The following is a 25644-nucleotide window of genomic DNA, read 5'->3' on the forward strand; positions in this document are numbered from 1 at the left end:
AAAATATATGAAAATATAAGTTCATATTTCTATTCTTGAAAATGTGAAAATGTAATAAAAATTAAATGATTCCACACTTTCTTTGAAAATAGATGATTTCAAGAATCAGTTTTTGTAGCCATGTCCAATGAATATATAGGTGAATATTATACCAACCTTACATAAGTATCTCCTCTAGACAGGACTGGTATTTTTAAATTCTTCCTCTCTTTCTAAAGTAAGATGTATTTAGAAGAACCCCTTCATGGATTACTGCCTTGTCGTGGCGAAGGGGCTTGCGTAATTCAATGAAGCTATGAGCTATGCCGTGCAGGGCCACCCAAGACGGAAAGGTCATAGCAGAGAGTTCTGACAAAACGTGATCCACTGGAGAAGGAAATGGCAACCCACTCCAGTATCTTTGCCATGAAAACCCTATGGACAGTACCAAAAGGCAAAACGATATGACGCTGGAAGATGAGCCCCTCAGGTCGGAAGGCGTTCAATATGCTACTGGGGAAGAGCAGAGGGCTAGTACTAGTAGCGCCAGAAAGAATGAAGCGACTGGGCCAAAGCCGAAAGGACGCTCAGCTGTGGATGTGTCTGGTGGTGAAAGGAAAGTCCGATGCTGTAAAGATTTTTTCTCCATAGGAACCTGGAATGTAAGATCCATGAATCAAGGAAAGCTGGACGTGGTCAAACAAGAGATGACAAGACTGAACATCGACATCTTAGGCATCAGTGAACTAAAATGGACAGGAATGGGTGAATTTAATTCAGATGACCATCAGGTATACTACTGCGGGCAAGAATCCCTCAGAAGAAATGGAGTAGCCTTCATAGTCAACAAAAGAGTAGGAAAAGCAATACTGGGATACAATCCTCAAAATGACAGAATGATCTCAGTTCGAATCCAAGGCAAACCATTCAATATCACAGTAGTCCAAGTCTATGCCCCAACCACCAGTGCTGAAGAGGATGAAATTGACCGGTTCTATGAAGCCCTACAGCACCTTATAGAACTAACACCAAAAAACGATGTCCTTATCATCATGGGGGATTGGAATGCTAAAGTAGGAAGCCAAAAGATAACTGGAATAACAGGCAAGTTTGGCCTTGGAGTACAAAATGAAGCAGGACACAGGCTGATAGAATTTTGTCAAGAGAATACGATGGTCATAGCAAACACTCTTTTCCAACAACCCAAGAGACGGCTCTACACATGGACATCACCAGACGGTCAACACAGAAATCAGATTGACTATATGCTCTGCAGCCAAAGATGGAGAAGCTCTATACAGTCAGTAAAAACAAGACCAGGAGCTGACTGTGGCTCAGACCATGAGCTTCTCCTTGCAAAGTTTAGGCTTAAACTGAAGAAAGTAGGGAAAAGCACTAGGCCACTCAGGTATGAATTAAATCATATCCCTGTCGAATATACAGTAGAGGTGACAAATAGATTTAAGGAATTAGATCTGATAGACAGAGTGCCTGAAGAACTATGGACAGAGGTTCGCGACATTGTACAACAGGTAGCAACCAAAACCATCCCAAAGAAAAAGAAATGCAAGAAAGCAAAATGGCTGTCTGAGGAAGCTTTGCAAATAGCTGAGGAAAGGAGGGAAGCGAAAGGCAAGGGAGAAAAAGAAAGATACGCCCAATTGAATGCAGAATTCCAGAGAATAGCTAGAAGAGATAAGAATGCCTTCTTAAATGAACAGTGCAAAGAAATAGAAGAAAACAATAGAATAGGGAGGACCAGAGATCTTTTCAAGAAAATTGGAGAGATGAAGGGAACGTTTAATGCAAAAATGGGCATGATAAAGGACCAAAATGGCAGGGACCTAACAGAGGCAGAAGAGATTAAGAAGAGGTGGCAAAATTACACAGAAGAACTATACAAGAATGAGCTTAACGTCCCTGATAATCACAATGAGGTGGTCACTGACCTCGAGCCAGACATCCTAGAATGTGAAGTGAAGTGGGCCTTAGAAAAGCTGAGCAACAACAAAGCTAGTGGAGGTGACAGTATTCCAGCTGAGCTATTCAAAATCTTAAAAGACAATGCAGTAAAAGTGCTACACTCAATTTGCCAGCAAATTTGGAAAACTCAACAGTGGCCACAGGATTGGAAAAGATCAGTTTACATTCCAATTCCAAAAAAAGGCAATGCCAAAGAATGTTCAAACTATCGCACCATTGCACTCATTTCTCATGCTAGCAAAGTCATGCTTAAAATCCTACAAGCTAGACTTCAGCAGTATGTGGATCGAGAACTACCAGAAGTACAGGCAGGATTTCGAAGAGGCAGAGGAACTAGAGATCAAATTGCCAACATACGCTGGATCATGGAGAAAGCTAGAGAGTTCCAGAAAAACATCTACTTCTGCTTCATTGACTATGCTAAAGCCTTTGATTGTGTGGATCATAACAAACTGTGGCAAGTTCTTAAAGAGATGGGAGTACCAGACCATCTTATTTGTCTCTTGAGAAACCTATATGCGGGTCAAGAAGCAACAGTGAGAACTGGACACGGAACCACTGATTGGTTCAAAATTGGGAAAGGAGTCCGGCAAGGCTGTATACTGTCGCCCTGCCTATTTAACTTATATGCAGAGCACATCATGAGAAAGGCAGGGCTAGATGAATCAAAAGTTGGAATTAAGATTGCCGGAAGAAATATCAACAACCTAAGATACGCAGATGATACCACTCTAATGGCAGAAAGTGAAGAAGAACTAAAGAGCCTCTTGTTGCAGGTGAAGAAGGAGAGTGCAAAACTTGGGTTGAAACTTAACATTAAGAAAACCAAGATCATGGCATCTGGCCCTCTCAATTCCTGGCAAATAGATGGGGAAGAAATGGAGGTAGTGACAGATTTTATTTTCCTGGGCTCCAAGATCACTGCAGATGGGGACTGTAGCCAAGAAATTAAAAGACGCTTGCTCCTTGGGAGGAAAGCCATGGCAAATCTAGACAGCACACTAAAAAGCAGAGACATCACCCTGTCAACAAAAGTGCGTATAGTCAAGGCTATGGTCTTCCCAGTTGCAATGTATGGCTGTGAAAGTTGGACCATAAGAAAGGCTGAGCGCCAAAGAATTGAGGCCTTTGAACTATGGTGCTGGAGAAGACTCCTGCGAGTCCCTTGGACTGCAAGGCGATCAAACCGGTCAGTCCTAGAGGAGATCAATCCTGACTGCTCTTTAGAAGGCCAGATCCTGAAGCTAAAACTCAAATACTTTGGCCACCTAATGAGAAGGAAGGACTCACTGGAGAAGAGCCTAATGCTGGGAAAGATCGAGGGCAATAGAAGAAGGGGACGACAGAGAATGAGGTGGCTGGATGGAGTCACTGAAGCAGTAGGCGTGAGCTTAAATGGACTCCAGAAGATGGTAGAGGACAGGAAGGCCTGGAGGAATGTTGTCCATAGGGTCGCGATGGGTCGGACACGACTTCGCAGCTAACAACAACAAAATTTAGAAGAAAAAATGAAGAAAATCTAATGATCGCAAAATATCAAAATACTGGAAAATTCTAATGTCACTGACTAATTATTTTACAATAAGGATGATAGAAATTGACTAAATACATCTTCTGGCTCTACTATTTGGCTCTTATTCTGAAAATATGAAGGTTTTTTTTGTTTAGGTTCAATCTGGAGTACAAGGAACAAGAGTTTAAAAAATAATAGATACACTTTCTAATTAGAAGTATTTCAGCATAGCTGAAACAGGTGAAGAGACTGTGAGAGGGGTCAAATGTTAAACTGCAGAGCAAATTGCAATTTAGCAATTGATTCAGCTTTAGCAAATACCCTCATTAATGAACCAGACCTTTATTGGAGTTCATATCAATGGTGATTATACTTTTGCTGACAAGTCATTTCATTTTCTACATTACGCCTTACAATCAGCAAGGAATAAAATATTAATGACAACAAAGATCAGACAGTTTATGTGCCTCATTGCAACTTAATGTATTTTAATTTACGTAATTAGCTTTTTGTTTGCTCCCAGAAACTAACTCCAATATAAATGACAAAGTATTAAAAAAAAGTCAACTTGCTGACATGAATACATTAATTGGACACAACCGTTAAGACTGCTTCAATCAGAAAAGGTTTCTCTGGGAAAAAAGAGCTAAAATAAACAAAGGGTACCTCATCTAATTCCATTTCATCTGGGTTCTCGCGTGGTTTCATGAATTTTCCATCTGATTTCTTTATCAAAGGTACAATTACTATATAGTAACCTCTGCAAATGAAACAAAATGTAACAGTAAGGTTTACAAAAGGGGAATTCATTGGAAACCTTCTACATAGAATAACTTATCTCTACAGCAATAATAATACACTACTATAAGAAATTAATATTAAACACTAATATGTATGTACAGCTAATTGAACCTTCTATTAGGTTTCAATATTGTGTTTAGCGCTTTGTAATAACAACAGAAACACTATAATGATAAATTTTGGCATAGTAGAAAGCAATAATTTCACTCTTTTTTTAATGCTTACATTTTGAAGGATTTAGTGCTTGCAAAACTTAAAATTCAAGTGAAGCTAATTGGGTGGCTTTTCCTCAGAGGAGACATGATGTTTGGAAGAAATCAAGTATTTTGGTAAGAATTTTGGTAAGTTATCACTTTATCTCAGAGCTTCCTGGGGTATTAAAAGGAACAGAGAAATCCAGGTTGTGGTCCTTCTTTGGCAAGGATGAGTCATGTGAGATCAGTCAGTCTTTCTGAGCCTTAGACTGGAAGTTGCAAAGCATCTATTTACAACCTGCACTAAAATGACACATTATAATTTGATCCATAATGAATGGACTTTCAATGAACAAGTCTACGTCCTGCAGTGGGTTGTTTTGAGATTATCAGTTTAAACAGGTCATGTTTCTTATTTTTTTATATTTAATGATATGCTCAAATAAGGAAAAATATGTTATTTAGTTGTTGTTTTTTTAAAAAAAACTGAACTGGTTGTGATCTATTTTGGAAAAAAAGGCTTTACTATCATCCAGGTTTTTTTTTAAAGAGAATAATATTTTATTTATTATTAAATTTGTTTTCTTCCCATTTTACCACAAGGCAACTTTGGGTTATGGGTATAAAATGGTTTAAATGTCATATAAATTCAAAAGGTTGGCAAAAAAATTGTGCAATGCAAAGAAAACAGTTTGATTCAATAGCATCCCAAGTTCCTAACCCTTCAAACTGCCCATTCTCATGCATAATCCTGTAAAGCTAGAACTATATCACAGTGTACAATAGTCCCAAAGATAGTCTCAGAAGAATGCCTACACTTATTTTTGTTTTTCGGGTGGTGGCTACTATAGGAGTAGTATTCTGTATCTTCTTGATACTTTCTCAAGTTGAAATATAATATTCTAGATATTTTGGGAAAGTTAAATAGAGCAAATGACAATGCTCGTGCATTTCTTACTCTACTTATCCTCCTCCACTCTTAGACCTTGCAAAAGGAGCTCTGGTTATCTTTGTATTCTGCTAATGGCACAATTTCACAACAATTTAAATTATTATCTCTCTTTCCTTTAATATGAAGGGAAAAAAGTGTAGGCACTATATTTTAATAATGATTTATCACTCTCTAATAGTGAAGTATTTTTGTCAATGAAAAGGGCAATATCAGGTATATGCAGTATAGATGAAATACACTTTTAAATTATAGGGGGAAAGCTAAGAGAGTCTGAATAGGTTTTGGCCATGCTGCTGAAAAAGCAGCTTGAAGGGATAAATCATTCTTGCTTTGCACTGATACACACTTTAATAGCTTTTTCCTTCTAAAAAGAATTCTATATCCATTATCATTTTCTTTCTTTTTTTTAAACTCCATATCAGCAGTTAAAGAAGGCATATGAAAAGTTATTTTTCTTGGCAATTATTCTCTACAATCTGTTTTCAAACACAGCTGCAATCACTTAATGGAACCACACATTTGTGAAATCAATACATATATCTAGCCAGGTTAGATTGCAAAACGTTACCACTTTTCAGTGAAGAAGTCGTTTAGATCACTTGGACCTTCTCCTTAAGGATTCCACAGGGAGGAGATAAAAATCTAACTAAAGATTTCATATGAAATCACGATAGCCTTTTATTTTAAAAGAAAATATGGACATTTTATCCACATTGTATTTATTGTCTTTATTCTAAAGTCAGCTTTAGGGAAAACAGCTCTCAAATATGGATCTAGGATTTGGCCTTCTAACTTGACTAATACTTCTTGCTAAGCACTGGTAAGATTGCACCAAGCCACTTGAAATTAAATAAGAAAATTGAATCTTAAAAATTAAAAAAATAATGCAATGAAAATATAGCAACACACTGCTGCTGTTTTTGCCCAAAAATATCAATAAATTAATAAATCTGATGCTTACTATACCTGTATTACTCTGTATAAAATCTTTTATATTATTATTGATGCAATTGACAATGGCATTATTTAAGTGACTACAGGTTATTGTCCCTCTTCCTTCATAAAAAATAATAAAAATGACCAAAAGTCAAGGACTTTTTTATATTCAGACTTAGAAAGCTGTGATTCAAAAGCTAGCCTTGTTTGTGGTTTTAGTGATTGCCTTGGACAAATTGTGAGCTGTCATCTTAAGTTCCCTACCTATAAATATGCCTCAGTAATTCATGATGGTTTTGCTGCAAGCATAAACAAATGTATACACTATTTTTGTACAGAAATTGTTAATTGTCCTGCATGGAATAACACCTCTGGTAAAATTACTAGTAGCACTCATTCTCATGTCCATCTTCTTAATATATATTATTAATCAAAACATTAGAGAAACTAAAGCAAGGGAGAAAATAAACTTATTACCATTTTAGAACAAACTGGCAAACTGTGTTAAGAACACACACAGACACACAAACCACACACACAGAGAGACATATCCTTTTTAAAAACTATGAAGCTGTTAGCTGCTATAGGCAATGATTTTCATGCTGAGCTAAATGTTCACTTCTGAACTATATTGTGTTACTCCAAACACTTTTAATAAGTTACTTTCATATAGGCAAGAAATGTTATATTGTGAAACACAGGTATCTTAATGCTGCCAATGAGTATTTGGTGATTCATAATGCAAGAAATCATAATCTCTCGCATACGCTCTCTCAATTAGATATACCTACAGGTAGTCCTTAATGTACAACCATTCATTTAATGACCATTCAAAGTTACAACAGCTCTGAAAAAAAGTGATTTATGGGCCAGTCTTCACACTTATGGCTACTGCAACATCCCGATGGTCCAAGACTGATATTTGGGTGTTTGGCAACCTGTATGTGTTTACAAGGATGGCAGCGTCCCAGGTGATGAGATCACCATCTGCAATCTTCCCACCTGGCTTCAGACAAGCAATGTCAATGGGGGAGGGGATACTTGATTGGCTTAAGGATCATGTGATTCACTTAACATCTGCAGTGATTTGCTTAACCATGACAAAAACGTAAAATCAGGTGCGACTTAGTGACTGCCATGCTTAGCAACAGAAATTCTGGTCCAAATTGTGGTTTGTAAGTCAACGACTATCCGTATTCCTGATTGGGTCAGTTCTGAGCAGACAATCCAAATTTTACTTCCCATTCAGCATTTTTTCAGGTTAAATTGTATAACAAGATTTTAATTTATATACCAATTTTCCTGAATGTAAGACTGCTCTTCCTATGCCGTAAATTGATATTCATCATTGTATCTACTAGATTCAGTACATGGCATTGATAAAATTCATGTTCCAAAGCCCCACTCTGTCTTCCATGAACTTTTGATCACGTTAGGAATGACTGCTGTGCTGATAGGTTAAGAATCTACTTGATATGTAATACTACTTCTAAGGTGTGTTGGCAATCTAATTAGAGATCGTCAGCATAAATCACTGCTGTATATGTACGTATTCACATATGTATATATAATTGTACAGTTTCATTAGTTTTCCTGTAGCAGGCTTTGGCATAAGTTTCTTTGCCAATAGAGTTTGGAAAATATTTGCCCAGGGTTATGTACAGATTTTTTATGCAAATCTGTTTAGAGGTTCAGGTGTCATAAGGGAAGCTTGCTTCACAATCCAGAACAGAATTTTAGGGTGAAAAAAAATCATTACTACAGGCAGAAAACTGGCTGGGTTGCATCACTACCAAAAAGCAAGTTATTTAAAAAAATATTGGAATTTGACATAGATTAACTGAAATGTAATTACAGATAGTTCTCAACTTACAACCACAAATGAGCCTAAAATTTCCATTGCTAAGCAAAATAGTTGTTAAGTGAGTTTTGACCTATTTACGACCTTTCTTGCCACAGTTCTTAAGTGGATCAAGGCAGTTGACAAATTAGTAACACGGTTGGTTAAGCAAATCTCGTTTCCCACTTTGCTTAATCAGTAGGTTGCAAAAAATGATTGCATGATCCTGGGACTGTGCAATTGTCATAAAGAAATGCCAATTACCAAGCACACAAATTTTGATCATATGATCATGGGGATGCTGCAATAGCCGTAAATGTGAAAAATGGTCATGGCATTGTAACTTCAAATGGTCTCTAAACAAATGGCTGTAAGGCGAGGACTCCTTACATCTGGTTATCTGTCAGTTCCACTAGATAAGACGGGACCGTGAAATGAGCTCCATGGGAGAATTAAAACTACTTTTATTGAGACTGGTTATAATAACAAAATGTTCCAAAATTTGCAATACTGCAAGCCTGATTGAGCCATACATCCTCCTCTTTCTTATAGTTCAACGACCTGCTTCCTTATGTTGTCTGGATGTAATCTGGATGTTCTGGACTTTAAAACAATGCTTCAGGCCCTTTTACCAAAGTAACAGTTTTCACATATTCTTGTTATGGTTATCTTCTTTACTCTCTATTTAGGCTGAGTTGGATATATCAAACAATCAGCAACACTGGAATTAGAAGATCGTGCTCAACTCTCTTGAAGAGGGAATTTTTATTGGCATGTATGGCATTTAAATTTTTCATCCTGGTTGTGCAGATGAAGATGTCCAGATGGTGTGTCTTAATCAGAATGTACTGTTTTTCCTGATGTAATCACAAACTCTCAGTGGATAGAATCTTTTGTCCGTGTGTGACAGAATTTATTTTCATGGAATTTAAATGAAAATTCTGTTGTCAGTAGAGATTAGTGATGGGTTAATAGTGTTGAACTCTGCTTTTTAGAACAGATTTCTATCCGTCCAATTTATAACAAAAATCCAAATGAAACTGTATTTATAGAAAATAATAACTTTATACTACTTAGAAAATCTATAAAAGACACATAAGAAATCGAAGGCATACAAATATGGGTAAAAGAAATAAATTGTAATTTCTATCCATATTGGAGTAGTTCTAGCAGTTTCCCTTTTGGTCCCCAAAAGTATATGATTAAACTGAAAGGCTTATACCAATCTCTTCTTATCCAACACAAAAATCTTCCTTCTGATCTATGCTGATCAATGACCATAATAATGATTTGATTCATTTTGATCCTTCCTTCCTTCCTTCCTTCCTTCCTTCCTTCCTTCCTTCCTTCCTTCCTTCCTTCCTTCCTTCCTTTTCTTCCTTCCTGATCCCTCTTATCATTTGATATTTGAATATTTATAGAAATGTTTTTCATTATTATTTACCTCTGTAATTCCATACAACGGGCTGTGTAATCAATTGTGCTTTCACATTTATGTCATTCAAAACTTAGACTAGTCACCTATGAGAACTATGAGAAGAATTTTGCTTAGTGAAAACACAGGCAAATGTAGTACGATATTCTGTACTCATTGAGATCATTTGAAGAACACTGAAAGCCTTAAGAAGAGAATATTATTGCATGTTTTCATATTTTCTTTTTCCTACCATGAAGCTCTTTATTGTACCTCATATTTCTTGTTGAAAATGTATGTTTCAATAACTTATCAGCTATAAGTAAAAATCTGATTAAAATGTGTGCATTTCGTATGTAATTTTGTAGTTATATTTTATCCTAAAATGCATATTTATAAACAATGTTCCATTATGTACACCAGTTTTTAATATTAGTTTCCAAAAATTAATATATTCTTACATGTGTTATAGAATTCAAATTATGGTGCTGTGATTATGGTATGTGCTATGGCTCCTAAGTTACTTTCGGAAGTTGTCTTCTAGAGAGGCATTAGCTATCTGTCTTATCAAGTTGTATTTCTGGTGATTTTAATCTGTAATGTTTCCCATTTATATTTATAAACTATGTATGTATTTTATTAGTAGATGTGGACTAATTTTTCGTACTTTTTAATGGTTTAGAATTTTCTTTCCTACAGCCCTCTTTAGAAGTTCAATAAAGCAGTAAAAATGGCTTTGTGTGAAACTCAGAATACAAAGGATTACATGAAAAATGTGTTGCATATATTGACTGCATGGTATACAGTCTTTCCTGGGAATCTTTATTGTCCATCATTTTAAATCCCAACTGGCATTGCAATGTCAGCTTTTTAATATTATCCCTGTTTAATCTGCACAGACCCATTTAAAAAAGCATCGTAAACCATGTTCCAGGACTGAACAAAAACATACCTATCAAATTCATGTGTTGCAAAATTACTTTTTGGATTTAAATCACATCTTGCCTTTTCTGAAATACACCTTTATACCGCAATGTTTGATGATTACTTTTATAAAGAAGAAACATTAAACTACTGTTGCTGTATTAATATGATGTTTCTGAACAGGTAAACATATAGTACATGATGTTAATGTTAATTTTAGAAATAACCAAGAAATTTCTTAGAATGAAGAATATATTTATCCAAATCTATTCATCCTTTTAGTCATACGGTAGCCCTTGAGGTATGACCATAACAGAGCCTGGAATTTTATTTGTAAGTTATTGAGGTTGAAAGTAAAGTCACCCTGAGACTTGATGGAATTTTACAATCATTCTGGGACAGCTATAAAGCAGATTACTACGAATATTAAATAAATCATGTGGTTGTTAAGCAAATCTATTCTTCCAATGATTTTTTTTTTGCAAGAAATGGCACAAATTGTGGTCACCTTTCTGTGTGACACTGCAAACAGTCCTAAATGCAAACCAGTTGACAAGCACCCAAAAGTGATCACATGACCGTGATCACATGGGAGGGATGTGGCAGTTGTAATTTTGAGGACAAAATGTAAATAGTTTTTTTTTTAAGTCCACAAAACTTTGAACTATCATTAAGTGACAACCTGTAACAGCACTGTATTTCCTAAAAAAAGTTTTTCATCTGTACGTTATTCTGCATGAAAGCATTCCAAATAGGTATGCACGTAATAGTAATATATTTATAACTTCCAAATTCAAATGTGCATTTGATTCTATTTCTGGTTTACTTTTCTTTCCCTTTTACATGTGCGTCTGCGTGTATATTAATATTACTGATATTATGTTTGTTAAATAACAAAGACAAATAGGAATAACTATTATATTTAATAACTTGATTATACCAGAAAATGCTTGATAGGAAGAGGGATTTTGCAAATAAAATGTATTTAGCCATAATGAGCTCAAGAGAGGTGAATGTTATTGTATGATGAGAAAAGAAGGAAATTATCTCTGCATTTATATTTATATGAATAGTGAATGTTGAGGTATGACTGTTGAGTGGGAAACTAAAAGAAATCTCTGCTTTTTTAAATTGATGAACAATGGTTGTACACATTCATCTGAAATATATCTTCATGTGAAAAAATATTTTTGGCAATAATTCATAGAATCTTGAAAAACCATTCATGCTTTCATTGTATATTTATATGGATGGGTTTTAAAGCACTACTGAACAGTATACCCGATTCTGCTTCTTTCAACGCTAGTTTTATATTTTAAAAATAATTATAGATTATCCCGTTTCATATTTAATATTGTACCCCCGAAAAAAGCATTTTATAAATTACCATGCTTTTGCCTTAAAGCCAGATATTTCTTCTCACTTCCATCCTAAATAGTTGCTAAAATTGTCCTACCTGATCAAGCAGGGAAGGTTTGTTGCAGACCCCATTAGAATTAAAGAGCTCTGACTGGTAGGAAGAGAGCTTTTTCTGTCATTGCCCATGCCCTATGGAATATTCTCCCCTTGGAGAATAATACACAAACAATTCTCATGGTCCTAGAATTTGAATCCTACAATGAAGTTAGGGATGAAGTTAGATTTGCTTCATTTGAATAAATTTCTGGTGAAATCTGGGTGAACTAGGTCAAATCTAATTTGAATAATTTGTTTTGAATCTCTTTATTGATTTACATTTACAAATCACATCAATAAACTGAATGAGAAAATCTGTGCGAATTGGGGGGGGGAAGCCAAACTTTCTATGAGTAGTAGGCCAATGAAATGTATTGCTATTACTCAGTCTGAATTGAGGTCAAGCTAATTCAGTTCAGTTGTAGGTAAACAATCCCTCTGTACTAGCTTAGGGATGGGCAGAAAATGTTTCATGGTCTGCACACCCCTGACTATAATGCTGAAATGTACTGTAATAGCAAGCGTAGTCATTTTCAGTTTCATGATATTCTGCAGACTTTTGCAAAAATGAGGTGTAAAACCCAGGTCTGTTAAGGTCCTGTGATACTTTATTTTCCTGTTTTGCCATTTAACTCTTACTTATTTTGCACCTTAAGCCTCCCCCTTAATTCTTTTGATAATACCCATCTCCATTCTGTGGCTCCTGCTTCCCAATGAAGACAAAGTTTTTCTTAAATAAATAAATAAATAAATAAATAAATAAATAAATAAATAAATAAAAAGTTAACACATAGTCTCTGGGTCACGTTTGAAAGAGAACATATAATCACAATAAACAATAAACTGTATTTCAAATCTTAAACTGCTTGCCTCTATACTGCAGTGCCTGCACTTAAGGCAATGGCTAAAAAAGTAAATGCTTTAAACCATAGAATATATTCTAAGAAATTATACAGTAAGTCTCCTTGAATTGTTATTAAGCTCTCGCAATATTTGTTAGATATAACTTACTTTATAGTTTTGTTTGCTGGTACTTCTGGTAGTTTCACTGTTATCATTCCATCTAGATTGGTCTTATCAATGAAAACCGGTTGGGCTCGTAGTACATCTGGGGCCGTCTTTGCTGTTACCCTGTGTTGCAGTCCTCCAGCACTGTTCCCTCTATTGGTTAGCACAAATGAATAGGATGTCTCAGGCTTCAGATTGGTGATCAGTTTCTGCGTGGCTCGGCCATCCACTTCAACTGCCATTTTCCCATCATCATAAAGAATCTAACAAATGGGAATTTAATAAAAGCAGCAAATATATTAATAATAACCCCTAGGTATGTGCAGGAGAAAAGTAAGTTTGGAAATAAAACTTGCCTTTAACAAAATGACTTGGAAGTTAGTTAAAAAAAATACATGCCGGAACAAACAGATTTAAAACCTCAGAATCAAATGTATAAATGGACTCTTGGATGGAATGGTAAGATCACGGATGACTTAGTGTTTCCACTAGGCTTTAATGGTTCCCAACTCCTTTCGTTGAATGATATGTCATTAGCTTCAATGAACGCAAGTGCAGATAGTACTCAGTTAACTACCGCAATTAGAACCCGAAATTCCACTGGTAAGTGACACAGTTGGAAGGAAAAAAAATCATGTGATGACTCTGACTTAAGATGGCAGTTCTTGTTGCTGCCTTGGGATATGGTCATTACATGACATGTCACATTGTCACGGCTTGAGGGTTCCTGCCAGGCTCCTGATTGACTTTGCTTGTCTGTGGGGATACTGTGATGGGTGCAAATTCAAGAAAGTAAGCAAGGACTACCAAATAGATCAGGAGGTCTTCAAACCTGGCCCTTTTATGACTTGTGGACTTCAACTCCCAGAATTCTGGGAGTTGAAGTCCACAAGTCATAAAAGGGCAAATTTGAAGAACCCCTGATATAGGTTGAGGAGTGGAAATCCAGCTGGGATGGAATGGGTTGGCAGTCAAGTTGCAAAAAACATTTTGTTTTTGAGTTTTATATGGAAAATATAGTGCTACATTGATCCAAGAAATCTATTCTACTAATGATAAAGTTGCAGATAGTTTTAGCTGAAATTGAGACAAGGGGAAAAGGAAGAATAAAGGAGGCCTTGAGGTGTTAGTTTTAATCACTTGGAATATGAGGCTGGTCATATAGTCTACATTTGAACAATAAGCTCCATTAGCAGTAATTTACTTTAGGGGTAACATTTTGTTAGTGATTACTTTTCTCTTATGAGACAATCCGCATGCTTCAGGAATTTATAGACTATACCTATTTGTTAAGTCTTCTGTTTGCTTCCTGAGACACATTTAGAGTGATGGTTGATGACTTTAACGTTCATGTAAAACCTGATAATGATTTTCTATACGCCAAGTTCATTTCTTTGAAACAGATATGCTCTCTTTATTCTGATTATAAAAGGACATGATATCAAACAATGTAGGTTTTTGTTCAGTCCGGATAATTAACTTGCTTAATCTCTGTATCTTAAACAATGCTGTCAACATTGACCAACAAGCAGAATTTACCAATTAGGCTATCTTGAAAAGGAATGTTACTCATGACATTATTAGTAAGTTTCATGTCATCTTTTAATTCATTTTTATATTTTATTATGTTTTCAACTCGGCATTAGGAAGCCATAGGTGGTACAGCATTGCCAGTCAAGGATCTCTTTTATAGAACAGTTTGTTATATTAAAAGGTTCCCACAATTAAAAAACCCCAAAACAAACCAAAATATTAAGGAGCAACTTGTGTTACAGTAAATATACAGAATATACACTCCTCTCTTATATCAGTAGAATCTGACAACTTAATTCTTCAGAACTATTTCATACTAATATAGGAATTATAATTATTAAACTAAATTGTTGTTGTTGTTGATAGTTGCAAAGTCATGTCCGACCCATTGTGACCCCATGGACAATGTTCCTCCAGGTCTTCCTGTCCTCTACCATCTTCTGGAGTCCATTTAAGCTCACGCCTACTGCTTCAGTGACTCCATCCAGCCACCTCATATTAAACTAAATAACTGGTGTAATTATCACCAATACTGGTGAAAGCTACAATTTGACTTTTTGTGTAAGAGCGAAAAAGCTTATTCTTTGTTTTCCTGGATGTGCTGCTGGATTCTTCCCCCAGTTCCCACCTCAAATGGCATCAGTGGGAGAAAAATGCATTATGTCATATTTATGGTCTGATTTGAAAGCCTTGTCACGATAACTGGAAGGCTCTAAATGTAGAGCTAAACAGCCAGGTTGATTTTTGAAAATGCATTGGGTAACCCACTAAAAACAGAGATACCATTGTGACTCTGCTGACAGAGTGCAATTCATTGCATACTAGCGTGTGACAATACAATACAGAAAAGAGTAAGAAGCACTATATTACAGATACTAATTTTTCAAGAAAGTTTCATCACAGCATGACAGGTAGGAAAAGCAGATTTTAAAAATATTGTTTAAAGAACAGTGATAATTTGGAAATATATTATAAAACCAGGAACAGAGAAAATAATCAGAAATATTCTCCAAAGCACCCAAAGGCAGGACAAGAAGCAAGGAATGGAAACTAATCAAGGAGAGAAGCAACCTAGAACTAAGGAGAAACTTCCTAACAGTTAGAACAATTAACCAGTGGAACAACCTGACTCCAGAAGTGGTGAATGCTGCAACACTGGAAGTTTTTAAGAAGAGACAAGACAGCCATTTGTCTGAAATGGTATAGGGTTTCCTGCCTGAGCAGGGGGTTGGACTAGATGACCAAGATCCCTTCCAACTTGTTGTTATAAAATTAACCCTTTTTATTATAATAATAAAATGATACAATCTCAGTTTTTTTATAATACTCTAAACAGTAAAAACTGTTCTACTTATTTCTGGTGTTAGTTCAACATCACTAATGCTGATACATAAACATAGAATTAATTAACATCAACTGTCAATCATTATCAATCTAGTATCAATCTTGGAGAACTTGTTCCATGATCTTCTGATTTAGTTCAAACTGGACTACTAAATATCTGTTAGTTAGTAGAGTGGGTCTATAAATCCTTTAATAAAGACATTTGTCCATTACAAGTCCTGTGACCCTTGAAGATTAAGAACCACTTACTTTGAAAGGTAGGGCAGAATTGTAATTCTCTGGTATATCCCAGGAAAGAAGAACTGATGTTTTCATTACTGCTTTGACATGAAAATTTTTTGCAAACACTGCTGGAAAAGGAAAAGTAATATATTTAAAGTACATTTTGATTTTGGATCCCATCCCCTTTTCACCAGTAAACATATTTCATTATATTCCTACCTGTTTTTAGAAACCACATTCCATTCTTACAAATGACATCTCAAAATAATTGTATTTTCCTTACCTGCAATTATTAGGTAGAAGAGAGCCAGACTTGTCTGATATGGGATAACTGAATTCTAGTGAATCCAAAACACATGAAGATTTACATACTTTACCTCTGCATCAGATGAATCTACTTATATGATGGTTTTGAAAATTGAAGCTATATTTAAAATATTGATATCCAAAGACTGAGATCCTTTACAAGGCAAGACATAAGCAGACAAATCCTACCTTGATCCACAGGTAATGTCCTAAACTGGATACTGGGACTATATGGACCGGGCCCTTTGCTTGTATGTGCACGTATTTTTACATCATATGTGGTATCTGGTTTTAAGCCTGAAAGTGTCATAATAGTATCAACAGGAGCAACAGGGATCTCTGTTTGTTGATGTGCCACATTGATATCTCTGTACTGTAGAGTGTATTTGGTGATAATACCATTTCTCTCGGATAAAATGAGCGGTTGCCAAGTTAGTTGGACAGAGGTTGAGGTGGCACTTTCTGAATGTAGATTTTGAGGAAATCCAGTTGGTAGATCTTCTGGAATCAAAATTTCTTTTACCATTTCTTCCCCAAAGCCCACTTTATTTCTAGCTGAAAGCCTGAAGATGTAAGAAGTCCCTTTATGAATATCAGTAGCCGTGTAGTGGTCATCTTTATCAGTAAAATCCCGTGTTGTAAAGGCATCCATGTCTTTGCGGCCAAACCTCAGGCGGTACCCTTGCAGGGAGCCATATGTATCGACAGGTGGGTGCCACTGAATTAGAGCTGTACCCATTTGTGTGTGGCTAATTACAAGCCGAGGTTTTCCTGGAACTGTAACATAACATTATTTCAGCACAGAATGTACCTTCAATATTTATTTCTAAAATTGCTTATTAGGTCTCTTTAAAAATTACTTATGCAACAAACATACCATTTCTCTACTCTACCCCCATCCTCAAATATTAATTCAGACCTTGCAACACATTAAGCATTCTATTATCTTTCTTTATTCTCCTTTTTCTAGTTCCTAAATATAGCAGTTACGCAATGAACCCCATTGATATGAAATCAAGCCCTACATACATTAATTGTGCATCTTTGTATATTAGGCTTATGGACTTTACTTTAATATGATTAATCCAATCAGAATATACAGGTAGTCCTCGACTTACAACAGTTTGTTTAGTGATTATTAAAGTTACAACTTTGAAAATGAAAAATGTCTTATGATCGTTTTTCACAGTTGTGACCATTCTAGCGTCTACATGGTCACGTGATCAAAATTCAGATGCTTGGCAATTGGTTCATATTTATGGCTCTTGCTGTGTCCCAAGGTCATTTGATCACCTTCTGTGACCTTCTGACAAACAAAGTCAGTGAGGAAGCCAGATTCGGTGAACAACCAGGTTACTAGCTTATCAAGTGCAGTGATTTGCTTAACATATGTGGCAAGAAAGGTCATAAAATGGGGCAAAAGTCACTTAACAAATGTTTCACTTAACAAGAACAATCTGGGGCTCAATTGTGGTCATAAGTCGAGGACTAATTTTATTCCAGAGGATGCACTTTTATGTTGGGAAGAGCAAAATATCTGTATATAAAAGGTATCTGAATCAAGATGAATCAATCATCTTAAAATCATGTGTTTGAAAAGAATGACAGTCTGCATCACTCTAGTCAGCCAAATCAAACTAAAAGCAGACAGTTGAAGCCATTTTCCAGGGCTTTCAGGGTATCTTCATATGACAGCTTTTATACTAGTGATGTCATTCCCTTGTTTAAATAAACTAATATACCAGATTGCATATCCTAATTTGATCTTGATTCTTTTATCAGTGTTCTGGTATTAACATTACAGAAAAGGTTAGTTTAAAAAGCAGGGGAATTTCATCCAAAATGGGGGATGAGTGGAAAGGAAAAAACAAACAATAAAACATATAATTTCACTAAATAATGTTCTGATAATGAACAAAAAGCTTACTCTGCTGAATCAAGTGACACCATGTCAGCATAAAAATTCCACCATTAAATAAAAATAAAAATCAGGAATTAAAATCAGGAAATTGTACATAAAAAGCTAACACACACACACATACAACACACACAGACGCATTTTTAGCTTAATTTTTATGTTTAATATCAGACATAAAAACTTCAAACTATAGCCATTTGACATATGGAAGTTTCAAAAACGAAATTTTCAAACTACAGCTATCAGAAAATGAAAAAAAAAACCAAAGTTGAAACCTTGCTAAGCAATTTATTCTTGGAACACTTAAAATGAAGTCAGATGAAAACACTACTTAACATATTATTCTAAGAAATCATGCTTTTCATAGAAGAACAATTATTCTTTTTAATATACAAAATTAATATAAAACTAAATATTTTCCCACTAGACATCCTTTGATAATTAATTGGCCATGAGATCTACATGCAGACAAAACCCAGAAGAAAGGTAAATAATAATGAATGAATACACAGCAGATTGAGAATGTAAGGGTAGTCTGTATACCAGGGAAAAAAAACAGCATTGTAAACCTAAAACCATTAGTTATATTGTTTGAAAGAACCAACACTATCAAAACATTAATGAAGCTTAATTAATATATGCTGTCTTAGATCCAAATGTTCATGAGTCAAATTCTCCATTTGCCTGCTGCTCCCTTTATTTTTCAGTCCTATCTCTAGTCCTGTAGTCTCTTTAGGGGTTTCTCTTCATTCTACAGAGATCTTTTCCTTTCCATGTTATGGATAGTTTACCATTTTTTAAAATGATGGGGTAAAGTAAAATAACTCTCCTGTATGTTCCCGAGTTTAATGAGGAATTCATTATTATTACCGTATATTAATAATGACAACTTGGAAATCACATACAGTATCTTTATTTCTCTATCTCTACCTCTTCTGGTCTTTATTTTTTGTTCCCAACACTTTTTCCAGACTCTATATTTCATTTTCAATCTCTTGGGTTATAATTTCATGCCCTGTAGTTTGTTGGATTATTTTTTTTAGTGTAACATGTGAAGTAGGCAAATATGTCTTGTTCAACAAACTGTAATGGAGTTTTTCAAATGCCATATTTTAAATTACCTATACTGTGGGGCTACTGTGTTTCTCCAATTGAAACAGAAGGGCTTACAAACCAATGTGTACTATGCCTGATGTGTCAGATTTTGTATTCTCCTATATTCCTGGATGCATCTAAACTCTAAAAAAAGAGTCAGGCATGGAAAAATCACAATGAAAATAAATAATGCTTTACTGTACACAATCAGCTAAGAACATTTAGCACCTGGTATAATAAATAATCAAAGCAGTCAACATTCATTATAAGGCTTCATAATGGAAAGGTTCATCAGATAGTACCTGCACCAGTAGTAGATACTAATCTCGGTTTGCTCCGGGCTCCATCTCCTTTGGTTGTATAGGCTGTCACAGTCAGGGAATAGGTTGTCTCTGGCTGTAATCCAGCTATGATCATCTCCTAAAATGATGTAATAAAAGCATGGTATATTAATAATATGGAACAGAGACACTTCACAAGTTTTTCATCTTTCCATAAGTTACAATAACTTGCATTCAGTGCACAGAGCTTTCATGCTATCTGCAGAGATGACAAGCTTTTAGGGATACCAGAAGATGAAACAAGTGAATAAGGTTTTGCATTAAGCCAGAAGAATGATGAACGTTCTGAGCAGCATGCCTTAAATGTTTTTTTTATAAATGTAAGGCTAAGCACTTAAAGGGCACAATGCCACATTTTCTTACTATTTATTTTTATTACTGTAGAATGAGTGTATTTGGGCTACAAAAATAAAATCAAACTTGACACAATACTTGTCTTAGCCATTATTTACAAATCAGTCATACTGCTATCTTTACAGCAGGGGTATCTATTTTTTAAATTACAGAACCATATTACATATAGATTGGGGTGTAAACTTAAGATGACTGCAAGTTAGCCTTGAACACTTTTATTGTAACCACTGGAGAACTGTCTGACTAATATTGTCAAAATCAGCATCTTTTGTTGCCATTTTAAGATGTTGAATATGTGACAAATGTAACATAAGCCTGAAAACTTTTTTGCTGTATTAATGATGATGATGATGACGACAACGACAACAACCAACAATTTCCTATTCCAGTTCTTGGACTTGATAGATGGATAAAAATGCCAAATCCAGTCTAAACTCCAGGCTGACCATGAGAAAACAAAAATAATAACTCAGAATTATTTCCTAAAATTTAGATTTTAAAAAAGAAATTAATATGTGCTACTATCAACTTACCCACTCTAATTTTTGCTCTCTAAAAAAACACTCTATGGTAATTTTGGTAATTTTTTGACACCAAATGTTTTCCACCCTCTAGTCCTTTGAGATGGATCAGACTGGGAAGCCATTATGTATACTAATACCCAGGGCTTTTTTTCTCATAGAACGCCCAGAACGGAGTTCCAGCACCCTTTTTGGATGGAACCTTGTAGGGTAGGCAAAGTGGGTTGTATGACACGTGTGAGTTTCGGCACCTTTTTCTTTTACAAAAAAAGCACTGCTAATACCAGTTTTATTGTAACAGAATCTGGCAAGTCTGACTATGCTTCTCCTCTCCCTGCTTTTATCTATAAGAAAATTAGAGGGGATTAAATCTGAGACAATTTCTCAAGTTATATTTCTGCTTTGGATTCAGATTTCATTTATCTGACTCTCTTGGTTGCAAGTTCCTGTTGCTAAAGGTTATTCTCCACATGACTTGTCTTAATTTAGGAAACATATGATTCCATGCACATTTCCTTGGAATCAGCTTAATTGATCTAACAAATACAAGTAGTCCTAGACATATTACCATTATGGAGCCTGCCCATAACATTAAACAGTGCTTTAATGAAAATTCATTCTGGAACAATTTTTGAAACACAGTCCTAGATTTACTGCTTTCAAGTAAGTGTGTACACAACTTCAAATTTTAAAGGATGAGTCTAATTGTATTTACTGAGAAGGGAACACTTTAGATTTCAATCTAAAAAATTATGAAGCACAGCATGATCAAAATTCTACAGGTATTTCTCCACTTAAAATGGGTTGCTTAGCGATCATTCAAAGTTTTACCCAAAAAGGAGATTTATTATCCAGATCTGAAGATCAGATGGTTGCATCTCCTTCATGCTTACATGACCAAACTCTGGGACATCTGCAGTGTCCCATGGTCATGTGACTGTGTTTTGTGATGGTTTTCCTGAAAACTAGCACTTCCATTTTTCAGCAAAACAAAACTCACAGTGAACCATTTTGCTTTATGATCACTGCATTCACTTAAAGATGACCACAAAAAAATAATAAAACTGACCCGTTTTATGATGGTTATGACCATATTGTAAAATAATATTAATTTAAATAATTAAATCTCTTATTTAAAATCTAAAATATCATTAAATATAATCTGAATGTTTGATTTGGGACAAGAAATTATGGACAATACATTACATTCTATATAGTTATTCAATAGGAAATATAATAGGATTTAGTGAAACCTAACTTGTAGTTTTTAAAATATTTTAAGAGGATGAAGATTAGAATCTGAAAGTGATTATATACTAGAAACCAACTGATGATTTGTTTTACATGCTGAAACTAATTTTTGAAATGATATTTATTTATTTATAATGGACTTGAGCTAGCAAAATTTAAGCTTTCTAAAATTCCACTATTTTTATATGCTTAATATGAACCACAATTCAACTGATTTGAAACAACTTGGTTCCATTACATCTCAGCCTTAAACTGTATATGCTTTTTTATGTACTTTGTGCCTGCATGTTAATTTTAATTTTCAATGCAGTATTACTCAGTTCTTCATGGCTAATCTTTCCACTAGTTTCTCCTTCTGAATATAGTAGTATGTTTATTATTACAGCCATGGGCCAACACAAAAAATTAAACATTTAAATGAAACAAAACTAAACAGAACCGAACACAAGAAGGCATAGCAATATATTACAATTAATGATGTAATCAATGGGTAACTAAAGTCTCCCTAATTTTACAGATAGTATAACAAAACCTAGCTACCTTAAAAGAAACTGAACCATACTGACCTGACAATAAAAATACATTGAGCATGGTCTAATGATGAATAAAAACACGTAATAAAATTAATTATAAAAGATTATTAAAAAGATCTAAAAATATTTGTATGTTTCTGGCGAATCCCCAGTGCTGCTGCGCAGAATTTAAGCACCTGCGCCATGATCCTTGCCTGCTTATCCTTAAGCAGCCACTGGAGATAAATACTTTCCGAACGACCAGAATACTTATTATGGGGAAGATATGGTTTTTCCAAATAGCTCTATAGAAGGAACACCTTCTGAATAGTAAAAAATGGGAGAACTATAAACTTTAGCAATTGTGTCCTTTATTAAGTAACGTATTAATGGGCAGCTGTAGAAAGATAGGTATTTGAAATTGAGTGATGAGGCATTTAGAACATACATGTGTACACAATGGTGATATGAGCTTTCCCTATTGTCCATTTAAAATACAGAGATTTGCAATTGGCTGTAATATGGGACACCATACATTCCACCTACCTATCTTTTTGAATAATACAAATTAGTCATGCTCTGAGGCACACAAAACATGCTTTGTAAGTGAACACATGGGAAATGCACAATGGATTCCTTTTCTCCCTAATAGTTGTATTTCTCATGCTCCAAAAAGAAGACTTTATGAAGCTTCGTAGGAAACTTCCATATGCAAATACTGAACTTCAGGTAAAGGGAATCAGTTGGTGGGATATATATACAATGCTATCCATTCTATAACATTCAAAGGAATGTGCAAAGTTCTGAGTTGTCACACACTCAATAGCACTATTGGGACTACTGGATGAAAATATATTCACATCAACTTTTGAGAAAGACTTGATATTTTAAATAAAAAAAAACCTTAATTTCAAATTTACACACAGTATATGAAGTAGTCACATGAACTGATAATGTCAACATATGGATTTGTAATTTGGCCCTTCACTAGTTTAAATGGTAAGCAGAAAAATATTTTTGTTTTTCCTCATTTAAATTTGTTTATTATTGTGATAAATTACGGCCCAGGAATCATCTATATTTTTAATTAAAAGTGTACATCTTCTCAACATCTGAAGAGCAGTTGAAAACTGCCAAGAGTTTTTAGAAAAGAATGGAAAAATATGAACCAGAGAAGGCAGAACAGAAACAAAGTTATTTGGAATTGCTAATTTTGTTAAAAGCTCTTTTCATGATTTACAGTCTTTTGTAAAGATCAAATTTATGCAGTTAAAAATATTTTGGAGATGAAATGGATTCTTTAGATCAGAAAATTTCAGACTCAAAAGCAACAGTGAAAAACCATGAAAAAACAGTATCATCCAGTTTGAGAATTCTGATAAGCAACTTGCTATATATGTTGAAACAACACTGAAAGTAGATAATTGTTTTCAAAATGTTTCCTTAAAACACTGAGTGAGGTAAGTTTATATGTTTCTTTAGAGCAGGGGTGTCAAACTCAATTTCATTGAGGGCCACATCAGCATTGCGGTTGTCCTCAAGGGGCCGGGTGGGTATGGCCAGGGTGGGCGTGGCCTACTGGGTGGGTGTGGCTAGCGTGTGTATGGCCTACTGGGTGGGCGTGGCCAGATCTACATCGTTCGCATCAAGGGTGCTTATGGGGGCCTGGGCAGGAGTGGGACAGATCTGAGGGTCTCTGGCAGAAGGAGGGTCTCTGGGCCAGGGCCAAGGCAGTGGGGGCCGTTCCCTCACTGTTTCCAGGATGGCTTCATGGGCCACATGAAACCACTTTGCGGGCCGGATCCGGCCCCCGGGCCTTGTGTTTGACATGTCTGCTTTAGAGGATAAGAGATAAATGCAATATTTTCACTAGAACTAAAATACAAGCTGGAAATTGTGTTTGCTCATTGTACTGGTTTTTATTTTCATCCAGTAACTCATGATTATCATATGATAATCTGACTTTTAGATTTATCATTGGGTACATGTTTTTGGACAAGAGCAGCATTAAGGAAGGAACTCTTTAAATACTGAAGAAAATATCTGTTTAACAATATGGTAAAAAGCTCAGCTTTAAAAATGCTGACCCTGAGCCAATACCAATGTATATTTTCAGAAAAATGCATTTCAAATACATATTTAACTTGGCATTTCATCAACTGAAATGAAATGATTAGGGACTAAAAGAAAAAGTCTGTTTGATAGCAAATACATAAAACAGCGAGCCTGAGGAAAGCAAATGAAAATGATAACCGCTTTCTTTAAAAATATATATTTTGGATACACGGCAAGATCAAGTGAGGCAATTATATAAATTTAACAAAACTTAAAAAGCAAAAGCATTGCATCAAATCAAAACAAAGTTGTGTGAAAAGTATTAATCCATGCATATGTGCAAGCAACCAAAAATTAAACATTAAAACCATCATACTTTGGAGGGGGGGGGGAAGGCAATCAATTTTACTCACATGTTCAGTAGTATCATCATATTCCCACTGATTGAGAGTAAAGAATGTTGGGAAGAAAAACAAAAGAAATGAGGAGATATTTGTACGCTATTGAAGCATCTTTATCCTTCTCAGGATAACCATATATGAAAACTAACTAGTAAAATCAGTCTGAATTTAGAAAAAAAAATAACTATGAATTTCGGTTTCTGTTTTGATGGTACATGAATAGTGGATGATATTTCTGAAAAAAACATACATCCTAGTTTGAAGTGTTTTTAGTTTACAGCAATGCTTTATGACAGCATTAGTTCAAACTGTTGAGATATAATGAAAGGCTACATTTTAGTTAATCATATGCTACTAAGCCATGTTCATTTCTATTTTACCCTGTCAAATTTAATTCAGCGCACCTGTTTAGATTAATAGAGGCAATTTATATGTACTTGATACTTCATACCAGTAATGGAACCATATGACCAACAGCACACTCTGCTCCTTCTATAATTAAAGAAAAAAGGAAAAAAAAGAATTTGAACTAGAGCCATAAAGGGCTGCATATTTTCCAAGTGGGAAAAATCTGTTTAAAGAACAGAGGTACAATATAATCATATTGTTCTCTTTCTAATCCCTGGAGATTCACAATGATCCAAAAGCATTAACAAGTTGTTCTAAATGTGCTAAAACATTGATATGAATAAGACTTACAAATATGTTAACTTTTAATACAGGAATTGGAAGGCGTTAAATCATTACATGAAAAAATGGTACTGTTTTCAGTAAAGTAATTTTATTGAATTG

At 35.0% G+C, this 25644-nt stretch overlaps 1 protein-coding gene across 1 annotated transcript in view; it reads right to left on the reverse strand.

Moving 5' to 3' along the window:
- The window catches only part of PTPRD (protein tyrosine phosphatase receptor type D), a gene marked incomplete at its 5' end in the record, with an annotated part of 288177 nt that overhangs the window by 117518 nt on the left and 145015 nt on the right, over positions 1 to 25644 (reverse strand). Inside the window, 6 exons of the mRNA XM_081317525.1 lie at positions 4142 to 4235; positions 13003 to 13262; positions 16126 to 16226; positions 16594 to 17181; positions 19720 to 19837; positions 24865 to 24891. Coding sequence (XP_081173651.1) covers positions 4142 to 4235; positions 13003 to 13262; positions 16126 to 16226; positions 16594 to 17181; positions 19720 to 19837; positions 24865 to 24891 — 1188 coding nt within the window. The remainder of the gene's footprint in view (positions 1 to 4141; positions 4236 to 13002; positions 13263 to 16125; positions 16227 to 16593; positions 17182 to 19719; positions 19838 to 24864; positions 24892 to 25644) is intronic.

This window comes from Vipera berus (assembly GCF_964194415.1).
Source record: "Vipera berus genome assembly, chromosome: 2".
NCBI lineage: Eukaryota > Metazoa > Chordata > Lepidosauria > Squamata > Viperidae > Vipera > Vipera berus.